Source organism: Leptonychotes weddellii, chromosome 1, assembly GCF_054177405.1.
Source record: "Leptonychotes weddellii isolate Sample4059 chromosome 1, ASM5417740v2, whole genome shotgun sequence".
Classification (NCBI taxonomy): domain Eukaryota; kingdom Metazoa; phylum Chordata; class Mammalia; order Carnivora; family Phocidae; genus Leptonychotes; species Leptonychotes weddellii.
The window spans coordinates 21,859,059-21,879,768 of NC_138369.1; the positions used below are offsets into that span (position 1 = coordinate 21,859,059).

Consider the following 20,710-nt stretch of genomic DNA (forward strand, 5'->3'; position numbering starts at 1 on the left):
GCCTAAACTCACATAAACTATTTAAGACAAATTCTGTTTCCTAAACTTTTCTGGTTTAGTGGCACTCTAACTTTATTTGGCAAGCCTCCTCAGCATTTAAGTAGTATTTAGAAGTTAGTCTTTCTTTACAGAGTCTCCTATGCCATTTTGTATATTGGACTGACATCACACCCCTTAAGAATTTGCCTGGCATACAATCAGAATGGGATTTATACTCCATAGTTCCTTCGCTAACAATATTGAGTCTCAGTCTTATGTTCCATTCTGAGAAGCATAAAACTGTCATCTTGAAAACTTTATTCTCCTTTAGCTATTTCTGTTGTAGATGGGATCCACATTCTTTCATACAGCTACACTATGTAGGTCTTTTGTTTTTTGTTGTTTGTGATGTAGAAGGAATTGAACAAAGAATTCTATTCCTGCCTATTAAGCTATTTTCCTAGTGTGTAAATTGGATTTTTTTACATCAAGTTATGAAAGTAATTATAGAATTTAAGCCAAAGATCAGCCTCAGAAATTACTGAATTCAATCTTCTTACTTGACAATGGAGGGCACTGAGACTCTCCTTGTGTTGTTTCTGTGTAACATGGTGCCTGGCACAGATCTCCAAGCTCAGGAAATGCTTCCTCAGAGAAGGAAACTGAACCAGTTAAGTGACTTGCTCAATGTCCTACAACTGAATAGCGGCAGCACTGGGGTCTAGAACCCCGCCTCCTGGTTCTTTGTTTCATGCTTTTCCCCCAATTTGGTGTGTCTTTTCATTTGAGTAGGTTTATCTTTACTTGAATAGACAGTGGCTCCTAAGCTTTAAGTTTTTGTCCCCCATCCTATTTGTCAAATACTTAAACTAAATAAGAAAATAGTTGAAATATGTGCTGATTTCCTGGGGAAGCCCCACTCTGAATCTTTTTATGAAACAATTAATCTAATGTGATATAACAAAATATACAGTTAGTCATCTACTTCCACTTTTAAGATTTCAGTCTCTGTGCATATTTCAATCTGAAAATAGAACACAGCTTTAAACATGCAATTTTTTAGTATTTTAATGCTTTAATTTATTGAACATATCTTATTCTCTTTTATGTATTTTTCCCTCCTCTGTAATTTACTCCATCGCTCCTAGTGAAATGTATAAGAAATTAGACTTCCTGCTGTGTCTAGTTTCTACATGAATTGAATAACTGTCAATATTTATGTTGCAGTTCTCAGAAGCAAAGTTTAGAGCTTACCAGTGATCTCAGCATCCTTCAGATGACTAGAAAACAGCTTGAGAATCAAGTGGGATCCTTGAAAGAACAGCATCTTCGGGATTCAGCTGATTTAAAAACTCTTCTCAGTAAGGCTGAAAACCAAGCAAAGGATGTACAGAAAGAGGTAAAGCGAAAAGACATTATGAGCCCAATTATGGTTGGACTTAAAGCCAAAAGCAAATCAGATATTCATGCTAGTTAGAAATAAAGGGAAGCAGAAGTCACATTACCTGTCACAAAGTTGATACTTGGAGCATCTCTGCTTGATGATTTCTAGCTATGTATCATGGTCCATATATAGAGAATTCATCAGTAGGATTTGGTCTCAAAAATATAAATATACAAAATTACATTAAAATTTTTTCTCTACCAGTTAGTTGACCTATATGAGAAGCCCTTTGTATACCAGATTACTCAATTCATTGTTTATCTTTCAAAGACAGTATCATATTTAACTTAGAATACTTTCAAAAAGCAAACTGGGGCCACACCATAATGCTGTCCAAAGCCCTCAGTAACACTGGCCTGAAATGTAAAATTTACCTCATAGCCAGCCAGCCAAACACAAGTTCTGTGACCTTTTACTTTCTTCTCCTGCACTCCCACCCCATTTTCCCCTTCTTCTCCCCTTCTTCACAAATATGCATGCTCACTTTTCATGTCATTTTGCTTAAAACCTTGACTTGGGTGGCTTTTAAAAAAAACCATGTTAAAAATGGTGAGGGCTGATTTTGGAGTAGAGACCCACCCAGCTTCTTTCTGAGCAAAACCTTGAAGTTGACAACGGGGCAAGGAGAGCTGCGTTCAGTCCTGCTGCCTTATCCTACTCCCTGCATTGAGTCCTGGCCAGCTCAGGGGACAGAGAAGGCTGGTGCATCTTGACCTTCTGGTCGGGGCCCATCCCAGTTGTAGACTCTCTTAAATGAAGGATTCATTATACATAGAAGGAAGTTGAAGACAACTTTTTGTCTTTAATAACAAATTTCCCCAAAATTATTTTTAGAAAATCTGTTCAGTCAATGCAGTTTTTCTTTGCACTTCCCTTTCCTTGTAGTATCCTGAACGTGGACATGATTATTGTTCTTCTGTCTTCATGTTTGTTCTTAACGAAAGAAAAAAAAAAAAAACCTGTAACATTTTTTATTTATGTGTGGCCATATTGATTTTGTAATATGTTCGTTTCTATCTTCTTGCTAAGGATATGCGTTCTGGGAGCAATCTCATTTTATTTAGTTGGACCACAAATTTTGTGCCAAAGTAAATATCCTAGTATTTAATACTGTAAGCACTTTGTGCCCTTCCAGTCCGTATGCCATATTTCTTTCAAAATCTGGGAAGAATGCTGTGGTTGGAAGATGATTCTGTTGTATGTTACTCTGAATGCATTGGCCGTTTTGTTGCATTATTTGTTTGCCTGTTTTTGGTCACTGAGCAATCAGTGAGAAACGCTTTAACTGCTTCCACAAATGGGCAGTGGCATGTTGTCACAGCGTCTAAATTGTTGATAGCTTTGGATTGCATTAAATGCAGCACATTTAAAAATATGTGTGAACTTGTCAATATGTTTCTTTTCTACTTTCTTGTTCAGTGTTTTCCATTGTGAAATGATGTGTAGTCATCACACTCCTTTGTAATGTAAGATTGCTTCTCTTTCTGTTTGTCCTGATGTTAACTATTGGATACTAGTCTGTAACTAAAATGTTCTTTAATGAGATTCTTATATCTGTGTAATCCACTGCAAATGAATTACTACCTTTTATTAATGCACATATATTCTCTTTCAACATTTCCCCTTTGTTCTCCTTTCTCTCATAGAATCATGCTTAATGTGCACAGTATCATGTATCTTCAGCACTGTAACAGGCTAAAATATTACAAGCTAAGCAAGCCAGATATGATTATTTTTATGAAGAAGAACCAAAGGTGTTGGTAATATTGTGTGGTATTTTCCTCTTAATCAGAACTGAGCTCCTTTCTCACCTTCGAGTTAGAAAGCAAGATGGAGCAAAATTGCTATCCAAGCCAGGTGTGAAACTAAGGCTGCAGAAGGTGACCTTTTGTTCCAACAATTAAATTTTATATGTATGGCAACTTGTATTTGAACATTTAACCAAAAAAAAGTACATGAGAAAGTAAATTTTAATCCTCAAGTATTAAGAGAAAAATAATGGTATATCACCTTTATATCTGACTTAAGAAAAGCATCTTTATACTTTAGTAGGTATATCTATAATTTAAGAATTCATAAAACATTGGTACACAGTCCATGGTGCAAAGACTGACTCAGGAAAGCTGTCTGGCTTCACCACCTTGCTGTGGGGCCAGAGCCCCTCCCACCCTGCTCACAGGCTGAAGGTAAACAGCAGGCTCTTCCTGACTGAGCTGTCTTCCTGTCACTCTGCTTCACAGCCACTGGAACAGAGAAATGATTAAGTGCTTTGGTGTAAAGGGCAGGCTGGATGTAAGAATAGTGGAAAAGGAAAGTAAGGGAGAATTTAGGTCAGCAAAGCAGTTTTCACTTACCCTTTATTAGTCACTGTTAAGAATCAGATCACTGAGAATTGATTATGTTCTAAGAGACTAGTCTAGGCACACTGAATTTGTTTTGGCAGCCTGCTGGCAACCTTCTGCCTTCTGGAAGGAAGTCCACAGACCCCAGAAAAAAAGCTGTCGTAAAGTCCATGAATCTTATTCCATAGTTCATTGTCTGACATACTACCCAGACTTGTTCTGGGAACACTGTTAGGTAACAGGGAATTCCTTTCACATTTTACCTCCCTCTCAGTACCCGTATCTTTCTTCCCACTTACTGGTGGTCTTTCTGCTGATGCTAATCCCCCTGCTCCCACCTCTTCTGATTAATGTTTTTATACATTTGCATCCTCCTTAGTACTTCTCTTTGGAGTACATAATGATGAGCTCCTAATTGATCTTTCCAGAGTATTTGCATTATTCAGAAGCACCACGTAAAGGTGTCCTCTACTGAGAAATTTCTTGGAGATAGACTGAAAGAGGAAAAACCTTTGTGGTATGCTGGTCCCATGGTATATTTATATTATATTCAGTCCTTGTCTTTCTTCCTTCTAAAACCTTCAGAGGTGGCAGAGTGGGGCACTGGAGGCTGAGACAGAGGCATAACCAACGGCAGAACAGTTTTTGCTCTTTGACTGAGAGCCCAGCTTGCATGTAAGATGCAATATCTAGAAATAGAACCAGTCAGAATTCCTGCCTCCTCAGCACTTAGAGGCAAGCCATACTATGTCTTGCATTGACCTCACCTGTATTCAAAGGAGAGCTTGTCTGTCTGAACGTCAGATTATATTCAGTGAACAGTTTTTCAGAGCAGGAAGTTTCATGTTTCACTCTAGAAAAATATTTGTCAGGAACAAATTCGTAAAAATTATTTACTGATGCTTATAAGTTTTAGGTCGAAAAATAGAAATGTCCCAATCATAGTGGTTAGTCCCTTAGATACATTTCTTTACATCATTTGCCTAGAAATTCATTTATCTGGAACACTTTACTACCCAGTGATGCCTGGGTGAAGAAAAGCCTGATGGGAGTTAGTTAGTACTTCTTACTTTAGGACTAAAATAGCTTGGCGGACATTGGTTACCAGGATATAAACTCAGACTTCATAACCTTGCCATTTAATTAGCTTACAAAGAAGATTTTCTGTACTTGCTTTTCTTTTCTCAGTTTGAAAATTATTTTACTTTTCTCCTCTAACTCACTCAATGGAAAGAGTGACCCTTTATATTAGAAACAGATGACACAATGGTGATTTCTCTTATTTTTTTTTTTTAAACTCCAGGACCAGAAAGTTCTTACATAGAATAAAGTTAACATTAAAGACTTCCTATTATTAGTACAAATGATTCTTACAAAAACGCTTGACTTTGGTGTTGCAGGTGGCTAAATAAGGTCTGGTATTAAGCCTGACTAGAACCATCACTTCATACCCATTTTAAGTTGAGTCTGCACACTCTTTTTTCTTTGCCTTTAGTATGAAAAGACACAGACTGTACTCTCAGAACTGAAGTTGAAGTTTGAAATGACTGAGCAGGAAAAACAATCAATCACAGATGAGCTCAAACAATGTAAAGACAACCTGAAGCTGCTCCGAGAGAAAGGAAATAATGTAAGTCTTTGCAAACTTGGCTTAGCTTTGACTGAGAGGCAGGTGAGAGCCCTGAAATGGATTTTTTCAGAGGACTTTATTGCTGATTTGAGAAATTAAGGCCTGTAGTACATGAACTGAGCTTTTCGTTACGAAATTCCATGATGGAATCATTGTGCTGTGAAATTTCTGAGTAAGAATTTGCCCCTTTAACTTGTATCCCTAGAAGAGCCTGAGCACTGCCTGGAGGAAGAGCCTTGTTTGCAAGAAAATAATTTACCTAAGAACTGTCAGATTTTCCCAGATGAATCTGAAGTTCTGTCACTAAGCCATCGTCTGGCACTTCATTTCTCCTGCTCAGAAATGAAACACTAAACCACTAGGGACCCACCTAAGAAAGAGTAGTACACGTTGACTCCTGAACATTTGGCTGTATCAAAAATGGAAACTTAATTATGGTTTTCATTTTATACTAATAATGTTCTCACTAAGGCATATTCCTAAAAAGCTTAGTGTCTTTTTGACCTCCTATAAATATTTGGGAATATTTGTTGAGTTTCTGTAGGGCTGTGTGTGTGTGTGTGTGTGTGTGTGTGAGTGAAATTGGAACATTTTCATATAAATTGAGTTTACTATTTGTTTTTCATTTATTAGAAAGGCAGATGGTCTTTAAAAAGATGTTATACTAAATAAGTGTTGTGTTCTACGTTTTGGTGATCATTGCCTTTGTGGGCCCTAACTGATGGCTGTTCAGTGTAGTTGGTTGTGCTCTGACTTATTTCAAATCCCTGTCATGGCTTGGACACTGCAGTGGCATAAGCCAATCTCTTCCTACAGAGGAAAGCACTCTGCTTGACTTTGCCGCACAAGTACAAAAGAGTGATGTTGCATGGCCATCCAGTTACACAGTTGCACACAGAATGCTCATGAGTTGTGTCCAACTGTCCTTCACTAAAGAAAGTCTTAGTTTTTTAGAAAAGGAAGGCTTGTTGCTTAGGTGGAAGCCCTTCAGAAGTTGATAAATTGGGTATGGAGGCTTTATGCTATAAGCAAAATTGATTGTATTTATTTTGAAAATGTAGATTACAGAACTCTTCTGAAATCAGATCGTAATGGTTTGGTTACTTCTCTCTTTTGTGTTAATCATATCTGTCTGAGTATGGAATTTCAGTCCACCTTCTACTAAATTAACCTATGAAGACATCTAGCATAATCTGTACTATTAGAGCCTTTCAAAAGTAACCTGGCTATTATTATTTATAGTTGTACCAATAATTGACCTTAAAGGTGAATTTCCTTTTTCTATGGTATTAGACTTAAGGTACTAAATTTTTCTCTGTAATAAAACTCATTGTAGTAACTCCTTCCAATTTTAAAAAATTAATTATATTCTGGTAACATAACTAAAAGCCCTGAGACTCAGCTGCCTGTCTTTATATATCAAATGTTTATCACACATTGTGTCAGATCTCTTGCTTGGTTTAGGAAGCAGGTATCACAAGGCATTTTATTTTTAAGCTTGAAAGCAGTACCATCTCAGGCAAGAGAGTTTTGGTTTAAAAAAAGGTTTCAGTGGAGGGATAAAATAAACTTTAGCCATTTCCAAGGGACTACATTATCAAGTAATGGATTCCAGCTATGGAACAAAAGTAATGTAAGGTCAAGCAGAGCATCAGTGGTGAAGTGTTGCTGTTGCAATGTCTTAAAAGTGCTACATTTCATTAGGGGATTAGGGGCACCCACATTGTCCACTGCCTCCAGCCGTCCCTTTTAAACTGGTAGTTACATACCACAGTCCCATCATTCTGGATTGTATTAGATGTCTTTAAAATGTTTGAATCAGTGCAAAACCTGAGTGCTATTACTTCTGTTACCTCAGTCTTCTTACCCTCCTTCCCACCCCCCTGGGGTCCAAATCATCTTATCTGATTTTTTTTTATAGCATAAAATGATTTTAATATCCCTTCCCTTCTTTAGCCTTCCATATTACAACCCGTCCCAGCCGTATTCATCGGCCTATTCCTGGCTTTCCTGTTTTGGTGTTTCGGTCCATTGTGGTAGAGAAAGGTACAAGCACTACTGTTGAGTCCTCGTCTGTTTGTCCCCGTCACCTGTTTGTGCCATATTTGTAATATAGTGCATGGCAAAACCACACAGGTATTTCGTTACCTGAAGCAAACCCTTCATTTAGTATGCCATGTATTGTGTCATACGAATGAATTGAACAATCAACTAATCACATAACATTTTGTCTTGTTTCCTTTGTAGTGCTGCTAACCATGAATTAATTCCAACCTAATCAGTTGTTAATGTGCTGCCTTTAACTGAGTCTTTGTCTCTAGCAAACTGGAGTAAACTAAGAATTGCTGCAATATTAGTACCCCCCTCCCAATTACATGTTTAATCAGATTTGAATGAGAAATGAAGCGTTTGCCTCTTTGAAGTTTTCAGCCAGCTTTCTTCAACTCCTCCTCTTCCTCTTCTTTTCCATAGTGTAGAGCTTCTTTTTTCAACCCTTCCCCTACATTTACACTGTGGCTATGAAGATGAAAAAGGATGAGATTAGCATAATGGGCCATTGGCTCACAATCTCAACCTCAATGTGCATTTACTTATGAGAGTATAAACCTATCCCATATCTCTCTGAGCCTTGATCTGCAACATCGCAATATTTCTTTAAAAGCCAGTTTTCTAAATAAGACTCTCAGTACACTAGTGAAAATAAAGCTATCATCCAGAGCACGTTGATTTTATAATGCCCTCTGAAAGTTAACAGCGAATCGCCCGCCCATGCTTGCCTGCAACAGGCATGCATGTCAGTAGAACATATGAGATAATCCCATGACATTACTACATTGGACATGGTCTTTACCAAAAGTATCAAAGAGGCAAGGTCCTAATAGCACTTCTCTATCTTAAACCCCATCTGATCTTGTCTTCTGTGGTTTCACATTAGAGAATCAAAGCTTAGGCCATTTTCTTTGTTACCTTACCCACCAGCTCCTTGTGTAAAACTACCCCAACATACAAATCTGGTTTTTATCAAGAAATAAACATTTTATGCAGACATGTATTCCAGGCATCCGTGTACATCAGTTAGTTGTAATGTATGGATACTGGAGTAAGTAAAGCAGGCTAAGCCCACAGGATTTCTTAGAAGTCACTATTAGGTTTCAACTGTAACAAAATTGAAAACTGCCCAAGACTTTCCTGAGCTGTATGAGGCTTCCACACAACCATCCTCGAAAAGTGTTCCTGCTGTCATGGCTCTCCTCACACCTGCACTCCCTCACCTTTCTTTCCTTTCTTTTTAAAATGTATTCTTATGCAAAGACAAGGTTTTTCTAATATTCTGTTAAATATTCAGGACTCTCTGGAACCAAGGGGTTAATAGGTATGAAAAGAGAGGGAAGAATGTGATATTGACTCTTGGTTTCTTTCCACACAGAAACCCTGGCCCTGGATGCCCATGTTGGCTGCCCTGGTTGCGGTGACAGCCATCGTGCTGTACGTGCCAGGTCTGGCCAGAGCTTCTCCATGAGAGCGTTTCTTGAGTCCGTACACCGTCCTCCCTTTAGAAGCTGGCATCACACTCATGCTGGGGACAAACAGAACCATTTTCTTCCTTTTTACCTCTTAAGACAGCAGAAGTGCAAGAATACAGCTGTAGGGTCATTGCTTTAAATTATATAAAATGTATCTATCTATAAAGAGGATATAAAATTGTGACTTTATTCTACTGTAAGCAATAATTTGCTTGCAATTTTTCATGTAATTTTTAAATTAGTATGTTGAGATTCTGAATATTATGGTGGCCTAAAGTAGGCTTCTTGGTACACCAAATTATTTATAACATTAAATTTATGGGTATTTTACTCTGAATTCTAATGGCCAGATAATTCATTTTTCTGATTCGATAACTACCCAAACCAAACAACCAATACATACATGGGAAGAGAGGCCCTGTGTGCTCAGTGCCTATCAGTTTGAAATATATACACATATATATATATTTTTTACATATTTACGCCATTTTTACTTGTTATAAAACCACTGAGCTATTGGGAACAAGACTTAGAGACAACTATTTGCGTGGACTTTTCTTTCTTTCTTTCTTTCTTTCTTTCTTTCTTTCTTTCTTTCTTTCTTTTAAGGAGAAATACACTTGGAAAATATTCTGTTCTAGTGATAATTTGGGGAATATGTGCACGCTTGTTCAGCCTTAATGTGACTTGACGATGTGGAGGACATCAACTTTGAAAAACTTTCCATGAGAGTGTGTATTTTCTTGAGCAAACTGAAGTATTTCTGGGAGCAAAAACAGTAATTCTACAATTTCAGTGCAGTAAACCAAACTGTTGAGTCAATTGGAATGTAATTTATTAAACCTCATGTATTTAAAGAGATATTTTCTTTAAAAGCCAAGTTACTTTCTCATATACAGCATTTTAGGAAGCATGATTTTTTTTTCTATCATCTCTTCCTCCAAGCATGTTTAATTGAAGAAAGAATTAATATCTCTTTAGATAAGCTTTTACTGACTTAATTTGGTTATGATATTTCAAAGCTAATTCATGTTCAAGGTGAGCTGTTGTTACCTACCAACAGATTTCCTGGTCGGGTATGCAAATGGTTATTTTCTTTTTACTGTTGTTAATTGGGACTTTCTGTTTATGAGAAGCATTATTCCCAAGATTAATAGTGTTCCATGCACAGTGAAGCACCTAAGCACTGCTTGATGTTATAAATTTAAAACACAGAAGTGAAAGTTTAGCTATGGTTTTGTGCGGCACCACAGTTATGTCAATAAAATTTATTTAGGTCATAGAATATCCTAAAGTATCACATAGTTAAATTTTTCAGTCAATGAAGACTGGGAGGGAATGTCAGTGAATTGGCTTGAATGTTCTGTGGCAATCCACAGGCCTAGCCAAATGTTGAAATAGAAGTTTAGGATATAATTTGCCTTGTGATGTTTGGCAGTCGTTGTTTATACTTTAAAGGTTATATTTTAAGCTATTTGGGATTTGCTGTTGGGAGGATCACTAGATTCATGGAGGAATTAGTCACAAATGACTTGTAGAAAATGCTGTCATATAGTTCATTTCATCATTTTCTGTTGCAGGAAGCCACTCCACCACAGAATGCTAATATGCCAGTGGTACCCAGTACCTCTTGTATATAGGTTATTGCAAATATTGTTCTGAAATGCTTAACTTCAGAATTACATTTTTTAAAGTAAATAATTGTTTTAAATCTATTTTGTAAAGATATAAAGTACAATAGAATTTCTGGAGTACAGATTAAACTATTTGCACTAACACACGTGATGTGCATGATTTAATAAAATAACTTTACTCTCCCTATGCATTTTTGAGTTGGGTATCATTGAAATTCTTAGTGTTGACTTTACTATTAGATTGTTAATAATCTTTTCTTGAAATGACTCCTAATGCAACATAATATATATTTGGTGTTCTTCAGGGTTTACTGAGCTGTTTCCTTCAAGTTTTATTAGCCTTTTATTTAACTTACTGCTCTAATTTTTTTCCCCTTTTACGATGGTTATTGTTAAAATATGACTCACTTGCCAGACAAGTCTCTTTAAAAGTAAAGTCTAGTATCAATATTTACTTTATTCAAATTGAATTAATGGGTTTTTGTAGTTACTGCCGTTTTTCTTAAGAATATAAATGAGCCGGGCGCCTGGGTGGCTCAGTTGGTTAAGCGACTGCCTTCGGCTCAGGTCATGGTCCTGGAGTCCCGGGATCGAGTCCCGCATCGGGCTCCCTGCTCAGCGGGGAGTCTGCTTCTCCCTCTGACCCTCCTCCCTCTCATGCTCTCTGTCTTTCATTCTCTCTCTCTCAAATAAATAAATAAAAAATCTTTAAAAAAAAAAAAAAAAGAATATAAATGAGCCTATTCATAAGCAATACCTCCAGTTTCATTCAGTTCACTTCCAGGTTAAATAAAGAGTACGATTATTCACTGATAGTGATAGTCATTAAGAAATTTTATTGTATTTTATTTTAGATTATTTATTTATTTGAGAGAGGCAGAATGAGAGAGAGAGAGAGCACAAGCAGGGGGAAGGAGCAGAGGCAGAGGGAGAAGCAGACTCCCTGCTGAGCAGGGAGACCAATGTGGGACTCGATCCTGGGACTCCAGGATCATGACCTGAGCCGAAGGCAGTTGCTTAACCAACTGAGCTACCCAGGTGCCCCCATTAAGAGATTTTAATCATAGTAGTTAAGATTGAACAACCCTATAATGATACATTTAAGAATTACCCAGAGGTGCTACATGGCTGGCTCAGAAAAGGAAAGGAACGTGGCATGTGAAGCTAAACAGATCCTTACTGGCATCCTGGCTGTGCCTGTTAGCAGCTAATCCCTTATCTTCTCTCAGTCTCCGTTTCCTCGTTTATAAAATGGAGAGAGTAATATCTATATGTATAAGAATTAAAAAGGTAACATATGTGAAGTGTCATTCGAGTGGTAAATAAATGTTTATGAGAATGTCACACTGGAAAAACTGCAAATATTTAAGTTTTAGGGGAACCAGCACAGCTGTTTAAAATGAATTGGTTGACTCAACTGTTGAGACTTTCTACTTGTGTGAATGAGATGTAACTGCAGTATAATGAATCCCGAGAAAGCATCATCACCTAGCTCTGTTCGTCCCCTTCATGACTGTGTCTTTGGAAAGTAATATGCTTAGTTTGATAATGAGCCAAGGCTTACAACAGTTTGGCATTCTTGTTGCAACTGCCTTCAGAGTCACTCTGGGTCACGTGTGAAAACCAGTCACACTGCTGAATAGTCAGAGGCTTGTGACTAAAAATAGTATTGCCTCGCTTGATCTCTCACTTTAATCACCAGATTCGACCCCCAGTGATTCTCGGCTCCTTCCAGTGATTATATCTACTGTCAAAAGGATGGAAATCTGCTACATACAAACTACATACAAATCAACTTTGATAAAAATGTACAGCCTTGTTTGAAAAATTCACTTCTGGAAATTTTGAAAACATAATTGTGTGCACTAAATTTTGACTACCAGGACATTTAATGTAGCTTTTTTTTTTTTTTTAATAGTAATGGGTAAATAACCTGAATATCCAGCAGTGGGTCGTTGGTTAAATAAATTAATATTGCCACCCTACAGATTACTGTGCTTGCAAAGTATATGGGAAGATATTCATAAGGTATATTAAGGTAAAAAGGTTGCCGGTGTAGAATAACCTTGGTTTTAAAGAAAAAATATAGACATATAGGATATGTTTATAGCAGGAGGACTCAGATTTATACCCAGGCTTAAATAAGTAGTGCTTCTGTCAGTATGATTGTGGGTCGGTTATCTTCTCCTTTTATAATTTCTGATTTATTTTTACTAGTAAATATATGTTGCTTTTGTAAATTTTTTTTAAAGTTTTTTGGTTTTGCTTTAAATTAGAAACAAAAAGTATTCTGCAGAATTCCAAATTGGTTTCCATAATCGAATGAGTAACTTGTCAGTACCTACATTTAAAGGGACTGGTGTTCATTTGCACTTAATGAATTCTGGTGTGTCCATTTCAAAATCAGACTTACACTTTTAAACATGCTTTGTGCATATGTGTACATAGAATTAGAATCCTAGAAGAGGCCTTAACTATCCATTCTCACCTTTTTGCCTATCAGGGAAAAAAATCCAGGGAATTTTTGACTCAGAGTAAGAATAATTGTTATAAAATTGAGAATTAAGATGATTACTTCGTTTTTTGCTACGCCACATTGTATCCCAGGCTTCAATGGTTTTATATCCATTCATTTAGCAAATACTTACTGAGTGACTGGTATGGGGCACTGTGCTAGGTCCTGACATTACTCCGTCCCTGTGGTCACAGAGCTTTTGGTACAGAGGAGAAATAGAGGCAAGGAAGTTGGCATTTACAATACTGTGTAGTAGAAGACGACATAGGAGCCAGTGGGACCATAGAAAAAGGGGTACATTTCCTCTCACTTTCAGCCACCCAACCACCCAAGCCAGAGACATCTGGAGCCAAAGGTAAGTTTCCCTTCTAGGAGGACAGGGTAACAGGACTGGTTTCTCTCAAAGTACCTGGCTTTGCAAACCATTAAGATCTGAGATTGATTTTCCTAGAAAAGACATTGTGATTGGAAAGCATTTTTTAAAGATTTATTTATTCTTAGAGAGAATCTCAAGCAGACTGCTGAGCACAGAGCCCGACATGGGGCTCAATTTCACGACCCCAAGATCATGACCTGAGCTGAAGTCGAGAGTCAGACGCCTAAATGACTGAGCCACCCAGGCGCCCCTAGAAAGCATTTTGAAGGCATTATGGTCTGTCTTGGAGTTTTGCCCTGTTAAATGGTCTGAACTATACCTTGCAAGTAACAGGTTAGAATTAAGGTTTTTTTGTTTGTTTTAAGCCAGTGAAGTGTCATAACCAGACAGGTTCTTTGAAAGGCATCTCCCATTAATGGGCTGGGACATGGATTGGATGGAGCCCAAAATCCCTTGCACATGGAGGCACATGTTCACCATATCTTACTGCATGTGTTTACAGTGCTGCTTATCCAGGAGATTAGGCAGCTGCATATTTCTTCCTAAAAAGCATGTTTCAGGACGCCTGGGTGGCTCAGTTGGTTAAGCGTCTGCCTTTGGCTCAGGTCATGATCTCGGGGTCCTGGAATGAGCTCCGCATTGGGCTCCCTGCTCAGTGGGGAGCCTGCTTCTCCCTCTCCCTCTGCCTGCCGCTCCCCCTGCCTTGCACTCTTGCTGTCTCTCTGACAAATAAATAAAATCTTTTTTTTTTTTAAGATTTTATTTATTTATTTGACAGAGAGAGACACAGCGAGAGAGGGAACACAAGCAGGGGGAGTGGGAGAGGGAGAAGCAGGCTCCCTACCGAGCAGGGAGCCCGATGCGGGGCTCGATCCCAGGACTCTGGGATCATGACCTGAGCCGAAGGCAGACACTTAACGACTGAGCCACCCAGGCGCCCCCAAATAAATAAAATCTTAAAAAAAAAAAAAAAGATTAAGCATGTTTCAGCCCAGATCTTATAATACATCATTTACTACCCCTGTCATGCAAGGACACCAGATCAAGTCTATGAAAAAGAGAACATTGAAAATAAGTAAAAGCAAAAGTGTCTGGGGGTGGAGGGTGGGGATGGAGTAGTAAAGGAATTTTTGCTGGTAATGCTTCTGCTGTCTACAGTTGCTGTTGACTTCATCTTTTCATTTTGACTTCTTGAATTGGCCCAAGTACATCTAGGTAGCCAGATTTCATTTAGCAGAGATTCAGACTTTCACTCTATGAAATTACAGACTAAGGGTTTTTTTATCCTGCATTTTTATGTATGTCCCATCATCTTGTTCCATGTAGAATTTGAAGCAGGGATGCCTGCTTGAACAGCATACCTGTCCCTCTTAAGTTGGCAGGGATCCATTTCTGCAAGACTGAGAACACTTCTTGGTGGCAGGCTCTTCAAGCATCTAAGGAAAGGGCATCAAAGGCATGAAAAACCTCAGCCATTTCCACTTCTTGAATCCCAGGTTTCTGTTGTAAATTACTTCACCGTTGATCAGATCTTTGCATAATTATGCCATTCTAGTTTTGGCTGAAAACTTACTCTGAGATAATTAGCCCATGCTTATGTAACCACCCCCATCACAGAGCTCTCCCCATCCCCTGTCATGTACTCCATAACTAACTTTAAAGAGTTAACATGTTTTGGATATTTGTAACCAAATTTTTATTTTCCTTATAAAGTCAGTGTATGTAAAGCTGATCACATTTTCTTCTACGAACTAAATTTGGAATCGTTTTTAAAGTTGGACAGTCTATCTTAGCACTTCATGTAGTTAATAAAATCACATTTAAAAAAAAAAACATGAGTGGACTTGTGGGAGCCAGTGCCTGTTGGAGGGGGCACCTCTGCACCTCCCCACAGCCCCATTTCCCTCTTAGATGATCCTAACACACCAAGGGTTTTTCTTCTCAGTGCTTCAGCATGTACATGTTTTAATCCACGCAACACCAGCTAAATGTTTAACCCCCAATGTCAGTTAATGGTCTGACTTTCAATAAGACCATATTTAAGTTTCAAGCAGTTTGAGATGAGTGTTCAAATTGTACTTGTGGGGGCACTTGGGTGGCGTAGTCAGTTAAACATCTGACTCCTGGTTTCGGCTTAGATGGTGATCTCAGGGTCGTGAGATCCAGCCCCGAGGCAGGCTTTGCACTCAGCGTGGGGTCTGCTGGAGATTCCCTCTCCCTCTCTCTCTGCCCCTCCTGTTCATGCTCTCGTGCTCGCTCTCTCAAGTAAATAAATACATCTTTTTTAAAAATTGTACTTGTGGGGGCGCCTGGGTGACTCAATCGTTGAGCGTCTGCCTTTGGCTCAGGTCATGATCCCAGGGTCCTGGGATCAAGTCCCACATTGGGCTCCCTCCTTGGGGAGAAGCCTGCTTCTCCCTCTCCCACCCCCGCTGCTGTGTTCCTGCTCTCGCTATCTCTGTCTCTGTCAAATAAATAAATCTTTAAAAAAAAAAAATTGTGGGTTAGTGCTCCATTTGAATGTGTATGCCCTACCCTGGAGCCTGTCCCTGACCCTCCCAGGCAGAGATGGGCACTTCTTCCTGGGCTCCACCTTTGTGCCTTTTGTACCATGGCTTGCTTCATCTCTTATCTGTTTACATGCCTGCCTTTCCTGCTGGGTCTTGACCTCTTCCACAGCAGAGGCCGTGTTTTGTTTATCTGTATATCTCTGGTGTCCAGCACCATGTCTGGATCTTAAGGGGAGCTCAATAAACATTTGATGCAAAAAAAAACCCACAAAAACCCCCAAAACCATGAGATGTTTATCCTGTTATTTTCTCAGAACATTTCTGTCTCTCCATCTCTCTCTCCGTAAATATAAAATGGTTTGCTTACGAGGTCATTTCTAGGATTTCCAACTCTGCAGAAATAAACTAAGGTGTCAGGTAAGAGTAGGTAGATAGTATGATGGTGTGCTCATTGGTCTGAAATAAAATCAATTAGTTGCAGCAAACATTCTGTTACCATGGATGTAAATTTGTGGAAGAAGACCTTCGTTTTTTGGTTTTTTTTTTACAGATTTTTGCCCTTGTTTTCAAGTATACCCTTAAATGCTACAATGAGAAAAGCTGGACCTTGTTTTCACCAATTACCAAGTAGAAAGGTACTGAATACGCATTTATTCAATACCTGCTTTGTCTCAGTGAGGCTTTAAAGTGGCCTATACAGATACCTAAAATATGGAATAGCGTGGTTGAAATGAGTACAGGAGGGGGAAAGAAGAAAAATAAGAATGATATAAAGTGGAGTGAAAACTGAGAGAGAAAAAATTATTCTATGCCACCCTGCACATATGGCTCTAAGCTTTCTGATAACCAAGACAAAATCCTAGTCAGTTACCACAGTCCATGTCCATAAGATTAATAATAAATTATTGAGATGTATGAGCACTTAATAGGAATTTCTCTCAGGGCTTTTTAAAAAATGCATGGTATGGGGCGCCTGGGTGGTTCAGTCGTTAAGCGTCTGCCTTCGGCTCAGGTCATGATCTCAGGGTCCTGGGATCAAGCCCCGCATCGGGCTCCCTGCTCCACGGGAAGCCTGCTTCTCCCTCTCCCCCTCCCCCTGCTTGTTTTCCCTCTCTCGCTGTGTCTCTCTCTGTCAAATAAATAAATAAAATCTTTAAAAAAAAAATGCATGGTGTGGGGGCGCCTGGGTGGCTCAGTCGGTTAAGCGTCTGCCTTCAGCTTAGGTCATGATCTCAGGGTCCTGGGATCAAGCCCCGGGGGCCTGCTTCTCCCTCTCCCTCTGCCACTCTCCCTCCCACAAGAGAGAGCTTATGCTCTCTCTCTGTCAAATAAATAAAATCTTTAAAAAAAAAAAAATGCTGTGAACCTAAAATTTCCCCAGAAAATAGTCTTAAAAAAATGTATCCTATATGATATAGGGAGTGCTGGGTATCTTCTTTTCAAAAGTATTCAAAGTAGATGAAAATGAATAACACCATTTGGGGCGCCTGGGTGGCTCAGTTGGTTAAGTGTCTCGGCTCAGGTCATGGTCCCAGGATCCTGGGATCGAGCCCCACATTGGGCTCCCTGCCCTGCAGGAAGCCTGCTTCTCCCTCTCCCGCTCCCTCTGCTTGTGTTCCCTCTCTCGCTGTGTCTCTCTCTGTCAAATAAATAAATAAAATCTTAAAAAAAAAGGAAGAATAACACCATTTTTCAAAACTGGAAAGGGTAAGCAGAGATTTATTATACTATTTGCTCTATTTTTATATATGTTTGAAATTTCCCACAGTTTTTTTTAAGACTTATTTATTTTAGAGAGAGTGCAAGGGACAGAGGGAGAGAGAGAATCCTTCAAGTAGACTCCCTGCTGAGCGTGGAGCCCGACTCAGGGCTCCATCTCATGACCCTGAGATCATGACCTGAGCAGAACAAACCAAGAGTCAGATGCTTAACCGACTGTGCCCAGGTGCCCCCAAGATAGTTTTTAAAGTGTGTTTTAAAATGTGCAGCAATCATCATACTTAATGGGCATTTTTTAGTAGCATTTTTATTAAAGTCAAGAATTGGACTTAATATTCATTCTCACCCCAAATCCTCAACATTGTATTAGCTAATGCTGTACGAGATAAGAAATGCAATATAGGGCTGGAAAGGAAAACATAAATTTGTCATTTTCAGATCTTTTAATGATCTGTACAGAAAACCCAAAGCATCTATGAATTATTAGGATTCTCAAGCATAGAATAAAGGTTGCTCAGTATAAAATAAACATACAAATATCAAAAGTGTTTCTAAATACCAGTAACAATTAATTTTAAAATAGGGGAAAAAAGAGCCTATGTATGATAGCATCAGAAACTATGAACTGGGGTGCCTGGGTGGCTCAGTCATTAAGCGTCTGTCTTTGGCTCAGGTCATGATCTCAGGGTCCTGGGATCAAGCCCCGCATCAGGCTCCCTGCTCAGCGGGAAGCCTGCTCCCTCTCCCACTCCCTCTGCTTGTGTTCCATCTCTCTCTGTGTCTCTCTGTCAAATAAATAAATCTTTAAAAAAAAAAAAAGAAACTATGAACTACCTGGAATAAAGGTTTGAATTAATAGAGAAATATGCTATGATCATCAAGGGTATAGCTCAGTATCTTAAAGATGTCAATTCTCCCAAAATTAATTTATAAATATAATGTAATTCCAATGGGATTTTTCTTTGACAATATAAATAAAAGAACTGATATATTTATGAGGAAATTTAAAGTTTCAAGAATTGCCAAGAACTTCTGCAAAAGATAAAGGACAGACTTGCTCCATCAAACTTAAAGGCTTCCAAGAAAGCTATAATGATTTATTATTACTTTTTAAGATTTTATTCATTTATTTGAGAGAGGGGAAGGGCAGAGGGAGAAACAGACTCCCCGCTGGGCAGAGAGCCCATGCAGAACTCGATCCCAGGATCCAGAGATCATGACCTGAGCTGAAGTCAGATGCTTGACTGACTGAGCCACCCAGGCGCCCCAAAAGCTATAATGATTTAGAACATAGTATTAGAGCAGAGATAGACACATACATCCACATACAGCAGAACAAAAGAGCTCAGAGATCAATCCAAGCACGTGTGGAATGTTGGTACGTTGTAATATAGATCTCATTACATTATAAGTCATGAAGAAATAATTAACAGTTTGAGGACAGTTGGGTTTCTGTATGGAAAAAGTAAAAGCCAGTCTTCTATACAAAAAAAAATGAAGGCCAAGTAAATTAAAGACAAATTATTAGGGGAAAAAAAGAGGGTGGGATAAGTAATTGTTTGACCTTGGTGTTGGGTCAATTTACAAAGGTAAAAATAAATTCAACTATATTAACATTAAAACTTATACAATGAAGGGTGCCTGGGTGGTTCAGTCCGTTAAGCGTCTGACTTTGCCTCAGGTCATGATCCCAGAGTCCTGGGATTGAGCCCTGCGTCCGCTGGGCGGGGAGTCTACTTGTCCCTCTCCCTCTACCCAACCACTGCTCATGCTCTGTCTCTCCCTTAAATAAATAAATCTTTTTTTAAAAAAAGTATGCAATGAAAAGTATTTAATAGGAGACAAACTGGAAGATATTTGCACCATATATATAAATATATATAACAAAGGACTAGTATCTCAAATTTATATGTAGCTACAACCTGGTAAGAAAAATCCAAAAGAAAAATAGTCAAAGATATGACCTAGCAAGTCTCAGAAAAAGAAGCCAGATGACCGATAAAATATAGAAAGACCATTCAGACAAATACAAATTAAAGCACCAAAGAGATACCCTACTGTAAAAATCACCATGTTTATTTTGCTTGTTATTATTCCTTTTTAAAACTTTAGATGATTTACATGCATCTTCACACTGAAAAAAAATGAAGGCCTGACAATGCTAAGTGTTTGTAAAGGTGTAGGAAAACGGTATCATTCATTGTGGGTGGGACTGTAACTTGATAGGGCCACTTAGGAGAGCAATTGAACAATATTTAGTAAATGTTGAAAATGTGTAAGACTGGGGCACCTGGGTGTCTCAGTCGGTTAAGCATCTGCATTTGGCTCAGGTCAGGATCCCAGGGTCCTGGGATCAAGCCCCGGGTTGGGCTCCCTGCTCAGCGGGGAGTCTGCTTCTCCCTCTGCCGCTCCCCCTGCTTGTGCTCTCTCTCTGTCAGATAAATAAATAAAATCTTCAAAAAAAATATGTAAGACCAGCAGTCCCCCTTCTGACTATATATATTAGGGAAATTCAGATGTGTGTATGCAAGGATCCTTGTTCATGGAAGCATTCTAGATCATAGCAAAAATTGAGAAACAACCTAAATGTCCATGAATAAGGACACAGATAAGTTGTGGTATGGGGCTGTGTGAAGAAGCACTATCCAACATTAACTGTTAACAACTAATAAATGGGTTTATATGTATCAGCTCTGCTACAGTTCAAACAATATTGAATGAGAAACAACCATCACTCTTGTCGATGTAGGAAAAGTGTAATTGTGACAGTAGGAATACTAACTTGGTATATTTGCTTCTGGGCTGGTGATGGAAAGGAAATAAGACTTAAGTGCAGGAGAGGGCGCCTGGGTGGCTCAGTTGGTTAAGCGACTGCCTTCAGCTCAGGTCATGATCCTGGAGTCCCTGGATCGAGTCCCGCATCGGGCTCCCTGCTTGGCAGGGAGTCTGCTTCTCCCTCTGACCCTCCTCCCTCTCACGCTCTCTGTCTCTCATTCTCTCTGTCTCAAATAAATAAATAAAAATCTTTAAAAAAAAA

At 38.8% G+C, this 20,710-nt stretch overlaps 1 protein-coding gene across 44 annotated transcripts in view; it reads left to right on the forward strand.

Annotated features, from left to right (window-relative positions):
• The window catches only part of SLMAP (sarcolemma associated protein), a 269,063-nt gene that overhangs the window by 162,385 nt on the left and 85,968 nt on the right, over nucleotides 1-20,710 (forward strand). For 28 of the 44 annotated variants that reach the window (XM_081819490.1, XM_081819483.1, XM_081819638.1 and 25 more), the window contains 3 exons: nucleotides 1,207-1,378; nucleotides 5,261-5,395; nucleotides 8,823-10,740. In XM_081819490.1, coding sequence (XP_081675616.1) covers nucleotides 1,207-1,378; nucleotides 5,261-5,395; nucleotides 8,823-8,915 — 400 coding nt within the window. In that variant the 3' untranslated portion in view covers nucleotides 8,916-10,740. Of the gene's footprint in view, nucleotides 1-1,206; nucleotides 1,379-5,260; nucleotides 5,396-7,351; nucleotides 7,442-8,822; nucleotides 10,741-20,710 lie in introns of those variants that run through there. The other 16 variants (XM_081819511.1, XM_081819558.1, XM_081819686.1 and 13 more) reach the window with 2 other exon arrangements.